This window comes from Myotis davidii, unplaced genomic scaffold (genome assembly GCF_000327345.1).
Source record: "Myotis davidii unplaced genomic scaffold, ASM32734v1 scaffold958, whole genome shotgun sequence".
In the NCBI taxonomy this organism is placed as follows: Eukaryota; Metazoa; Chordata; class Mammalia; order Chiroptera; family Vespertilionidae; genus Myotis; species Myotis davidii.
The window spans coordinates 379,470-392,164 of NW_006289714.1; the positions used below are offsets into that span (position 1 = coordinate 379,470).

The 12,695-nt window shown below is 36.2% G+C and overlaps 1 protein-coding gene across 5 annotated transcripts in view; it reads right to left on the reverse strand.

The window, feature by feature from the left end:
- Positions 1 to 12,695, reverse strand: part of PDLIM5 (PDZ and LIM domain 5) — a 203,336-nt gene that overhangs the window by 6,925 nt on the left and 183,716 nt on the right. For all 5 annotated transcript variants that reach the window (XM_006762297.2, XM_006762296.2, XM_006762295.2 and 2 more), the window contains 2 exons: positions 3,991 to 4,171; positions 941 to 1,061 (listed from right to left, as the gene is read on the reverse strand). In XM_006762297.2, coding sequence (XP_006762360.2) covers positions 941 to 1,061; positions 3,991 to 4,171 — 302 coding nt within the window. The remainder of the gene's footprint in view (positions 1 to 940; positions 1,062 to 3,990; positions 4,172 to 12,695) is intronic.

Genomic DNA, 12,695 nt, shown 5'->3' on the forward strand with positions numbered 1-12,695 from the left:
CCAAAAGCTCATGGGGTAGGTAGTTCACTGGAATTTCCCAGGGCTTCTGGTCTGACATAGATCAAGATTGGTCCTCACTAGAAAACTAAGAGAAAGGTGAAAACAAGAGGACATTGAGTGAGCAAAAATGGAGGGAGTGGTGTTGACCAGCCTCAAATGAGAAGCTGACTGCTCCTTTAACTTGACTCTGTGGAGTTAAGTTCTTCTAGCACCACACTTTGATATTCAAGGTAGAACAACAATAAAACTCCATAGTGGGAATGCAGTATAGTGAGTGAAGGCATGATAAAGGAAAAATATTTTATTTTTGAAAAAAATGTCTATGTAGTAGTAATATCTAGGTAAGGGTAATGCTAATAAATGAGCATTATGAACGCCCACTTACAGCCTTTGGGAAGGAAAAGGAAGTGCCCAGAGTTAGTAGATTGGTTCTTAGAGCCTAGTTTATTAAAAATAACTTTATCAAGGGAGTAATCCAAGCCAGGATTACCCTCCCATTCAGTAAAAGTGACAAAGGACTTCCAACTTATTGTCAAGGTAATTGTCTTAAAGAGGAAATCAGTATCATATTCAAAACTTGAACATTTGTCATGCTTATAACCATTCAAAATTTACTTACTGAAGTTGAAGATGTGGCTGTAAGCTACATGATGTGTTAGAATTTATAACCATAAGTTATTGAAGATTCAAGCAAAATAGTTTTCTCCTAAGTAATGCTTATATGCTCACATCTCTTAGTTAGGTTGGGAATATCTGTTTTGATAGAGGCGGATAAAATTATATATAGATTTTTGCTACATATTTAGGGTAACATTAAATGTTCCTAAAATAATTAGGAAAATTATTTTGCCTAATATTTCCTTTCAACTTTATAGCAATATAAGAGTTAATGTTTTACCTTCATTCAAAACTTAAGGAACTAACGGCTTCAGATGCTTACCCGTCTCACAATAAGGCTCACCATCCTCCAAGTGGAAAACATTATTACGAATGGGCTTTCCACAGGCCACACACACAAAGCAGGAGACATGCCAAGTTTGTTTCAAAGCATTGATGACTTCCTGTTACAGAAAAATAACTGGATGTGAAAAAAAGATGACAATATACAAATACTTATTCTACTAGCTAAACAATAGCCATTCTAAACTGACCCGAAGTAGACATGTATGTGTCATCTTTGTCTTGAGCTTTCCTCCTAACAAGAGATACATAAGCACAGACTTGAAAATCATCTCAACTGATCCACTTTTTGTGCATTTTCACAAATACTGCCAATAAACTTATTTAAAGAATGATTAGTGTGTTAAACATTATACAAGTGGTAAATAAAGCAAGCATTTCATAAATGCTTGCTACAATACATTCTGCTTTCTCTCAAATGGTGTCAGAAAACATTAACTTAAAAAGGTTTCATAAGATTATCTTGAAAATCTCATGGATGAAGGGCAAACGTTTAAAAACTAAAACAAACCTATACTTTGGTGCATTATGAAAACAATAACCTAATCAGTGTAATCCAATCAGTTTAACACCTGTTTAGTATTTCAAGAATCAGCTGGGACTGTACTAAGTATACTCAAAAGAGTAAAATTTGAACCATAAAGCATGGATTCTAGCCAACAATGGCCCTATGATTAAATATACCAAGTATCAAAATTTTTAATTAGTAAAAGTCTTGGGCAGTTGGTTTTGCAAGGAATCATGTTTTTTGATTGAGAGAGAGATAGAGCCATTAAAAAATCATTTTTGAAGAATAGTTAATAACATAGGAATTTACTCTTTCCATAATATTTATCACAAAAAGAGGATGCTATACATAAAGTATGGTTATTATTTTTAAGTGACGTATTTATAAGGAGTAAACTGGAAGAAAATCCATCCTAAGGTTAACAAGAATTCTGTGATTGGTAAATATATGTCATTTTAATTTCATTCTTTACATTTGTTTGTATTTTCTAATTGTTATAGAGTGAAATATTTTCTCTTTTAATAAAAATATTATACAAATAAAAGAAAATGACATAGAATACATTAGCCATAGAAAATGCCATAGTACACTATTGAAGGACAATGGAAAGAAATGACAGTTATTTAGATCCCAAAAGATTGCCGTGAACTTGTACAACAAATGTGCAATCAACCAAATCATTTCCCAAGGCTTCAAGTATATCCTTCCCTTTATACTAGTATACTTGAGACAGGTTACTACTCCTTCTTTAGTAGCTATTCATGTAACAGTGGAGATTGTAACCCGCCCCACCATTCTTTTGACATTGTTTCTGTCAATGCTGACTCTGATTAATATGTAGCTTATAGATAAACAACATGTTTGTGTAAGAATCCTAGGAACTAACTTCAGAAGATACAGACTCGGACCTTTGGTCATCCCAGTTCTGGGAGATTTGATGGCCTTCAACCACACAACCAGGATAACGCAGAACTACACTTGATCTTAGCCAAAAGGCCGAGAAGCGATTATAACGCAGAACTAGATGACACCAGACCATCACTCGACCAGTTCAAGATCCTCATTGGAATGGACTGTGCTGGTCTGCACGTAGAGAACTTTTCAACCCAATCCCCTTGATTTCTTTGTTCTGCTTGCCCTCTCCCTCCTCCTCTGCTTTCAGTGAGGTGAGGAAATGGGATTTGCAACAAGAGTCCCCCATCTTCTCAGATGATTAGCACTTGAATAAACTTCTTTCCTTTTTACCAGCATTTGTCTTGCGAGATTGGCTTTCCAGTGGCAGGCAGGTGAATTTTGATTTCGGTGACATTCCAACATGTAAAACGCAATCCAGAGGCTCTGTCCTTTTAGTGAAGGGCTGGCCCACCTCTGAAGAAATGAGTGTAAAGCTTCCATTTCCTAAAACATCATTTGGTTCTAAGACCAGACCTTGACTTTGTTTTATTCATTTTTCTAGAATCCTTAGAATAGATTTATATACTAAAACAGTATTAATGTATTCTACTAATTAATTTTCATTTGGGAAGGTATAGCCTGAATCATTCTATCCTTTTGTTCCAAAAATATTGTATAAACTAATAATATAGAAATATTTCATGTGGCATATTGATTTCTAAGTGTCCTCAAAGTTTTATGCATACTTAAAGATATATTCTAACACTAATACTACTCTATAATTCAGGCTCGCTTTTCTCTTGAATGAACTTAGAGTTTCATTATTATATTTTCATATTGAGAATAGCAAAATTCAGCAATTTCACTTACAAATTTTGTGTTGCTGGTATGAGTTTCGTATGAGACCAGGCAACTTGGCTGCTTCTAAAGTAAAATTCCAACTCCTGGTCGCCCAGAGGAAATGCCTGACTCTTACTTTGTAATTGGAAACTGGGTATTCCAGGGTAGGAAATTCATTCATTCATTATTATTCATTATGTACCTGACACCTAAATTACTCCTTTTTTTCCCCCCCAAAATTAAAAGGTGTGGTTTTATTATTTTTCTATACTCTCATAAAACTGAGGTTATATTTTTAAACATTATATGCATTCAAGAAAAATATATCATTTATAAGCCTGTTTTATATACTTCATGAAATCTGTGCCCTGTGCTTGAACCTGACAAATAGGGAAATGCTGCTCTTATAAAAGCCATGGAATTTAATTTAAAACAGTGAAGGTGTCAGTTCTGAGAACTCTGATACGTGTGTGGTCCTGTACGACCTCTTCATTCCTGAGCAAGCAGGATCCCGTTGAGGTAGCACACCCACAGTAAATGACTTTTCCTCACAATGGCTAGCCTTTCACCAAGCAAGCCAGCACTCAGTAAGACAAAACCAAAGACAACTTACCCCCCATAAGTCCTATCTACAGAGGTCTGTTTAGTGTTGCTTTACAATAATAAATAGTGATGAAAATAGAGAGGTATCCAGCAAGAAAAAAAATGTCAAAATGATAGAAAGGGTTCATAACAAAAATCATTCTGTTTTAAAATTCACTCAGAATGAAAAGATTTCCAATACTTACTCCAAGGATCTTCCTTTGGCATCGACCACATTCCGGAGCAAAGAATTTCTCATAGCACAGCTCACAATACAGGGCTCCCTTTTCCTCCACAAATCCGATGTAGGCCATTGTATTTTTGCAGTGAGCACAGTTAAATTCTTCTGGGTGCCAAGATTTCCCCAGGGCCACTAGGAATGGTCCTCTGCCAGAAATACAGAGATCAAGTTGCCTCAGGAAATCAAAGTTTCTCAAGTTTGCCTGGATCGGACCTCTTCTATACAAATGTCTAAACAATGAAATACTTGCTCACCTCTCCTTCTCAAGGACCCAATGCACGGGTGCTGTAAAGTTACATAGGAACTCTGTGCATTTATGTGAAAAGAGGGGAGGAGTAAGAACACTGAAAGGCCATACTCCCGCCCCTTTATTCTATCTTCAAGAGATTTGGTAGTTAGGTTGTTTGAGTTATAATGAGTGAGTCTGTCTGTGTCATGATTATGATGAAGAAGGAGGATGTTAACTGTGATAGAAAATAAAGTAACTAGAAAAAAATGTGGTTTAGGCAGAGATGAGAGTTTGGCATTTCTATAAAATAAACAAAATAAAATTCTCAATTTGGTAATGTTAGGGTCTTAAGAATAATACTATCCGATAAGACATCCCAGTCAATTTTTCTTCCCCACACATATTTCATATTATTTCTCAACTTTATTAAATGCATCAAATCCTCACCCTCCAAAATGACTGCAGAAATTGTAAACTTGTATCGGAGATGGTTTGAAGCTACTTGGAAAGGTTTTATTTAATTGAAACATGACTTATTTTCAATGCACATGTATATCAAGGTAACAAACGTTTGTAAAGAGATTTTTCCCCTACAAAATGCTATACAGTCATGAACTGATAAGATGGATTTCGTTTGCTTGACAGAAATCCGTTATGAAGCCTTATCTAGTCACAAAGCCTGCAGAGATGAACCATTCCAGCCTCTGCAACATTCTTTTCAGGAGCTACATCATACTAATTTTTATTCACAGAGCAGCTTTACCTCCAAGGCACTTTCACATTTATCTAATTTGTCCGCACAACATTCCTGTGAGATAGTCCAGGGCAGTTATTATGAACTCAATTTAACAGATGGAAAAGCTGAGATACAGAATGTTCAAAATATATGAAAAATTCCGTAAAATTGCTGATTGAGTGAAGGCCAGAAGATGAATTTCCTGATTCCGAGTATACTGCTCTAGTCAACTGAGACTGCCTCTGATATCCTCACCGCCGGTTACCGTTACTGAGCCACCATAGGGTAGTTGTTATTAAGGTCAAATACCTGCCTTCTGGGCAGATTAATAGGAAAGTCACAGTAATAAGCATCATAAAGTCACATCGTTGTTGTTGTTGTTTTTTTTTTTTTAGTTTGAGCCTTATTAGTTAGGCCAGTCATGGCGAACCTTTTGAGCTCGGCGTGTCAGCATTTTGAAAAACCCTAACTTAACTCTGGTGCCGTGTCACATATAGAAATTTTTTGATATTTGCAACCATAGTAAAACAAAGATTTATATTTTTGATATTTATTTTGTATATTTAAATGCCATTTAACAAAGAAAAATCAACCAAAAAAATGAGTTCGCGTGTCACCTCTGACACGCGTGTCATAGGTTCGCCATCACTGAGTTAGGCAATAATATAAACCTGGATATACAGTAACTGTCTCCCATTAGGAATTCTTTGCAAATACACTGTTTTTACTAAGAACCAGCACTTAATTCTGCAAGAGTCAAGAAAGTGGAAGGGCTCTTGATAATGATTAAAATGTGTTCTGTGGGAAATAAAAGGCTGTTTTCTCACTCCACTTTTTGTTGCCTTGTATCTTTTTTAAAAAAGAACTTAAATTTTTATTTTTTAATTACAGTTTACATTCAATATTTTTTGTATTAGTTTCAGGTGCACAACATAGTGATTAGGACAATCATATACTTTACAAAGCATCCCCCCTTTGAATATTCCTAGTATGTACCTGGCACCATAATAATTATTAAAATATTATTATTGACTATATTCCCTAGGCTGTACTTTACACCCCTGTGACTATATTGTAACTACCAATTTGTACTTCTTAATCCCCTCACCTTTTTCTTATTAATGTGCGATTTTGTAGCTAGTGCACGCAGCTCTCTTAGCACTTGAGACTAGTTGTTTATTATTTTTTTAAAAAAAACTTTAGGGTACTATTGTTTTGTTAGCACTAACAAGGAATGCCTTTGTTAACTAATTCCTGGCGGGGGGTCGGGGGGGAGGGTGAGTGGGGGGAAAGGGCCACAGATCACCTACTATGTAGCCAACTATGTTACTTTTGGTAGGTTGCCTCTCAATTTTGAACTGGTGTATAAGTAACGGTCCTGCTCAACAACTTCCTTCTTTCATTTTTTCAGTATATATTTGGCAAGTAGTTTTCCTTCAAAGATAAACCAAGAAGTCATAGTGCTCAAAGTTAGACATAGTTTTATAGGAAGCCTAAGCTTTTCCACCAGGTGGGTATCTGGTTATATATGCCTGAAAAATCTGCCAGACTCAATTTACTGTGACTGTAACATAAGATATGGTAGAACTTCAGGGTTTTATGCTGCCATTGCTTTGGATATTAATTAAAGTAATTCAAAACAATTTACCAGGGTGATTTTTTTTTTTTTAATATAAGAGTACATCTTCAGCTCATCCACAAGCCTGATGGCCCCATGAGGCCAGTATCCTTAGGCTCCTCAGTTTGTAAAAGAAGTCAGCCAACCTCAAACTCTGAGTTCTGTTAAAGCAAAGGGTTGGTATGCACTTGGAATAGAGTTCTACTTCTGGAACACATCTATCAGTGTTACCAAACAGTTAGCAACGTTCATCTTAGGAAAAAAAAAAAAGATATTTAAGAACAATTGATTAAGAACAATAAAATCCATTTCTAAAATATGTGTTGACATTACTCAAGTCCATCAGAGAAACAGGTCCTGCAAATCAGAGAGGCCATTCCACAGAATTATTCCTATAATGGCCAGGGTTCGGTGTGATGCCATCCGTCTGCACTGACACCTGCTACAGAATACAGCTCCATGGAATCTACCTCTGCTCTTCCTACTGTTCAAAGTGTTCTTCGTTAGGCTACACAGGTCATATTCACAGGCTTCCTTGAAGAAATTCCTTTCAGATTTTTGCAATAAGAACAGTTTTGCTTCTTCTGAGTAAAAGAAGTATTAATCCCACTGTACTAACTGTACTTTATTACACTGTATAGTAATTTGCAAAATTAACTCCTTTTTTGTTGGCTGCTAGAAGGCATGAAGCCAAATTTAGTCTAACCATAGCAAGTCTGTGTGTCATTGTTGTAGGTCTTATCCAATCTCAATGTCAAATTTCTGTCCAGTGTTCATTTTTAATAGTCCCATTCAAGGTTTTTATTCTTCTCTTGATCCCTTTTGCGATTTAGAAGGTTTTCTTTATTACATGCATTTTTTTTAAAGCTTTCTGGACTAGAGTCCACTACAAAAAATTCTATATAATGAAAGGCTAATATGCAAATGGACCAAACAGCAGAATGACGGGTCACTATGAAGCTCACTGACGACCAGGGGGCAGATGCTCAATGCAGGAGCTGCCCTCTGGTGGTCAGTGTGCTCCCACAGGGGGAGCGCCACTCAGCCAGAAGCTGGGCTCACAACTAGCAAGCGCAACAGCAGCAGGAGTCTCTCCGGCCTCCGCACAGCGCTAAGGATGTCCAACTCACGGCTTAGGCCCGTTCCCCACAGGAGCGGGCTCCCGGACTGTGAGATGGTGCAGGCTGGGCTGAGGGACGCCCTCCTCCCCATAAGTGCACGAATTTCTTACACCAGGCCTCTAGTAGATAAATAATATTGTCCATTGAAAGGGTAATTTTAAGGTACTTCCTTAGTTTCTTTATCATATTTGAATAGTGAAAGATCTTAACAATAAAGAAACTCCCTCTGCACCTTTAAAGAGTTGAAAATGACCCTTCCTCCTGCCAAATCTCCTTTCTTAAACAAACATGCTCTGTGCAGATACTGACCTAACCTGATACTCCTTGGCTGCACTGAGAGTATCTTCCATCAATGCCCTTAAAGTTATGTAGAGATTAAACAATAACATCTTTGCTTGTAACAAAGTACTCTCTTCTCTGTGTCAGCAGAGACTGATTTAACAAATTCATCATTAACACAGGATTAGCACTCTAGCAGTTCTTCTAGTTCCGGGTAGAACTGGGTTTCCATCTGTAAACTGGAATGACAGTCTTGGATAACCGCAAAGTGGAATTAAGCATTCAGCTACCTCTTATGATACTCTGCACCTCTTGAGCCCTTACTAAATACTTGTTGACAGACGAAGGGAGGGAGGGGAACGAGTTAAAGCACTGATTGGCTGAGAGAGAAGAACTATGGCATGAAACTATTTTCCCTGTTTCTCTTCTGTGAGACACCAAAAAGAAAAAAATAAAGAGCTAGGGAAGAAAGCTAAGAGAAGAGGTCAGAGGAAAAGAAAAGATTACAAATAGGTGAAAAGAATTGCAAATTCATTTTTTAAAAAGATTTTTTAAAATTAATTTTTAGAGAGAGAGACAAACATAGATCAGCCACCTTGACCAGGAATCAAACCGGCAACCTTTCGTTGCACAGGATGACACCCAACCAACTGAGACACACCAAATAGGCACAATCTAACAGGGATTTAAGTGTGAAATCAATGCTTACTTCATGCTTCCCTTTGTTATTTAACTTTCACAATAACTCCCAGTGATAGACATTAACTCTGTGAAGAGATGAAGCTAACATCTTAGAAGTTAGCTAACTTTCCTAAGATCCCGGTGGATGATATCGTAAAGCTGGACTCTCTCAGGCCCAGCCACCATAGATTAAACATTTTATTTGACTAAAACTTTCTGCATCAATAAGTGTTAAAAACAAAAAAAGTTTTAAAAAAATGAAAAGTTAATCAACAAAAGTTTAAAACAAAGCACATAAAAAAGAACTCACATGCTCCACACTAAATATGGAATCTGATATTCTACTTAACTAGATACAATAAATAATAAAAATGTATAAGCCAGTATTTATTATGTTCAACTTTTAGGGAGGGCCTACCATGAGCAAGCAATCTAAGAAAAAACAAATCTAGAAAAACAGAATGAAATACAAAAGATTATTTGGAGAAAATGCATAGCACACACATACAAAGTCATAAATACACACAAACGCACATGCAGGAAGAGAAAAGAGTAAAAGAAAATGAAACACATAGATTATCTTTCAAGATTTATAATAGAAATTCTAACAATCCTTCCAAAAATTTAGAAACACTGTATTTTACACCCTTAGTTCTTCATTCTCAGTGGGTTATGCCCAAACTTTCCAATTTGGAACACAAAAAATATATAGTTCTTCTTTCATCGAGGACCATCTTTAACTTAATAGTCCTTTAAAATACTGCATTTAAAAGGTTGTAAGGCCTTTTTATTTTGAAAGACATGCTTGTTGAGAATAAATGCATAGGTAAAATGAGTACAAATATAATAATGAATAAAAAGAACAATTTCTAAAAAATGATAATATCAATAAGTTAAAAAAAGTTTATTGGAGGCAATTATAGTCAATTCTTTATATTGAGGTTATTATAAAATCAGAAAGGCAAGAGAAATGTGTGATTCTATATAAGACAAGTGGAATATAATTTCAATTTGGCAACACTAATATCATTCATTCCTCCAAATATTTTTAAAAAGTTCATTCATCAACTGAACAAGTATTTACTAAATGCAGTGATATGTGCCAGGCCCTGTTCTGGGAGCAGAGAGTATTTCAAGAAACAATGCCAGAAAAAGCCCTACTTGCATGGACTTACATTCTAGTATGAGGGAGAGAGACAACAAAAAGGATAAATAAAATATATGGTATGTTAGATTTTAAATGCTGAAGATACAAATGAAGAGGGAGGGAAAATAGGGAGACTGTGTATGTGTGTGTGAGGGGAGGGGTAGGCCAGGAATACCCTGATAACTGAGTAAAGTCCTGAAGGAGAAAGTGAGCTATGCAAATATCTCCGGGATGAGAATTTAGGCAAAGGAAACAGCAATTTTTCACTATAGTAACTCTGAAATTTTGGTCTATGTTTTGCTCATAAATCTTGGTCTGTGTCTTTGGTTGTTTCCTTAAATTCAGGGACGAACACATTAGGCCAAAAACCTTTTATCTTCAAGTAAAATCTTAACCGGAAGAGAAAATAAACAAAGCCTACTAATAAAGGAGTGCCCAGAGATCGGAATGGATGGTGAGGCAGCCAAAACACTCTGGTGGCCTCTCCTTGGATAACTGGGATGGCTCTCCTTATGAAAATTACTGAGCGAGAAACAATTCAGTAATTTAAAATTCTCTTTCTCACTGCAATCAACAATGGGTTGACTGAATGTGATTGTTCTGGTGCAGGTAAACACAGAACAGTAATATTGGGGCAATTGTTTTTAAGCATTCCATATCTAAGAAAAAATTCAAACACCATAAATCCCTTACTTCTTTCAGAAAGATGCTAAGAGGCTAAATATGAACGGCCCATTTAACTCTATGTAATGCATGAAAGTGGTCAACAGATTTTAATGCCACCAGATGTGACAGGCAAGGAATAAGCAAGAGTTTTCATAAGCCCTTTTGACCAGAGAAACTAAAATGCGGTTTTGGCTACATTAGTCTGATTTTCTGTTTCCCTATTATACCAGCACTCCAACAGTCAATCTATTCATGAGCTAAGAGTGGAAGAAATGGTACTCCTATCACAAATGGATTAGAGCTGTTCCATAGCAAACTCAAAGTTTCAATAGAATTTCCTAAAATTTAACACCCTATCCATCTGTAAAAAGCAACTAACTAATTAAAGTAATGCTGAAATAATAAAATTTAGGCAAAAGATTCATAATCTTTTCAAGATTCAAATAAAACAAAATTTTAAATATTAGATACAAATAAATTATTTATGGAATTTTAAGCTAAATATGGACTATAAGAGATAATAGTTCAGCCCCGGCCAGTGTTCTCAGTGGTTAGAACATACTGCAGGTTCAATCTTGGCCTGGTCAGGGCAAGTGTGAAAGGCAATCAATCAATGTGCCTCTCTCACATCAAAGTGTTTCTCTCTCCCATTCCCCTCTATCTAAAACTCAATGGAAAAAGACTAACAAAAAGATAACCAATTCAGCACTAACATTTAGTGATTCAGGTTTCTGAGGTTTTAAAAAACAATTAACTTTGTTAAAAAATAAAACAAAACAGCCCTAGCTGGTTTGGGTCAGTGGATAGAGCACCAGCCTGCAGACTGAAGGGTCCTGGGTTTGATTCCAGTCAGGGATACATGCCCAGGTTTCGGGCTCGATCCCCAGTAGGGGGCATGCAGGAGGCAGCCAATCAATGATTCTCTCTCATCATTGATGTTTCTACCTCTCTCTCTTTCTCCCTTCCTCTCTGAAATCAATATATAAATAAAAAAACAGAACACAAAATTTGCCTCAATCTGGCTTCATTAAAAAAAGTTTTTCAAAGTGTCAAATAGTTAGAAAAGAAATATAAAATAAACAATATAAATTTAAAACAAAATAAATTACACTGTGGTGAACAAAATTACATATTGTAAACAAACAATATAAATTCTGAAATCTTAAACTTCTTAGAGTTTGCCAGGTTGCAATATCCTGTATTGAAAGTATCAGGTCTGTAACTGCAGCTTATTTTTACAACAGGTGTACAAGAGAATGTCACTTGATCCAATGCCTCCTTGCTTTGGTAAGTGATACTGGCATTGAGGCCAAGAACTAGAATTATGCTTTGACTGGGCCTATGAACTGACACAGTCCATTCAAGCTGCTTCAGAATTTGAGCACCAAGCAAATGTGCTATGTTAATTACTGTTAGAAGATCTTTACATGAACAAATCCCGGGTCCTATTAACTTCCCTATAAATGAAGCTTTAAAGTTGAGCTAATAACAAGTGCTGGGATAATTCAGAGCCATATAAAATTTAACAGATGGGGGAGCAATAAGCAATGGCTATTCATGTCATCAACATAATATATATTTATTTCACATGACAATAAGATTGTGCATTAAAATCACATCCTGATCGAGCATTAAAACTGAAAACAAGGTAGGAAGGATGGGGAATGTAATTTCTCTCTGAACTAAGTTTTTCAGATGTGCTGATGGTGGTGATTACAGGCTGTCACAGAATCTGATAATCAGACAGCATGAATCAGCAACTGATCTAGTTTGACTTTTCGTTAACCCATCCAGTGACATGCTTACAGCAACACACAAATAGCACCGACTCCTGTCTCCACAGAGGGTGTGTGTCTGCCCACCATGTAGTATCCCTAAATACCAGTCTCCATAACCAAAGCACCATACTTAACAAAGCAATGTGCCAAGTTGGAATTTTCATTTCATTTATATTAAACCTAATATAACTAAAAACAGTGTTTCATTTACTGAAGTAATGCAATACCAAACTAGATTTTGTAATAGTTTAAATATTTCTGCAAGGCAATAACCCTATAAGTAATACTTTCAGAAAAATGACTCTATCCAAATTAATACTGCAGCCTGAACGATGAGTAAGTCTGGAGTCCTGCGTGCCCTATTCCAGTCAAACATTCACCGAGTGCCTGATACTGCGCAGGACTGTGGGAACCT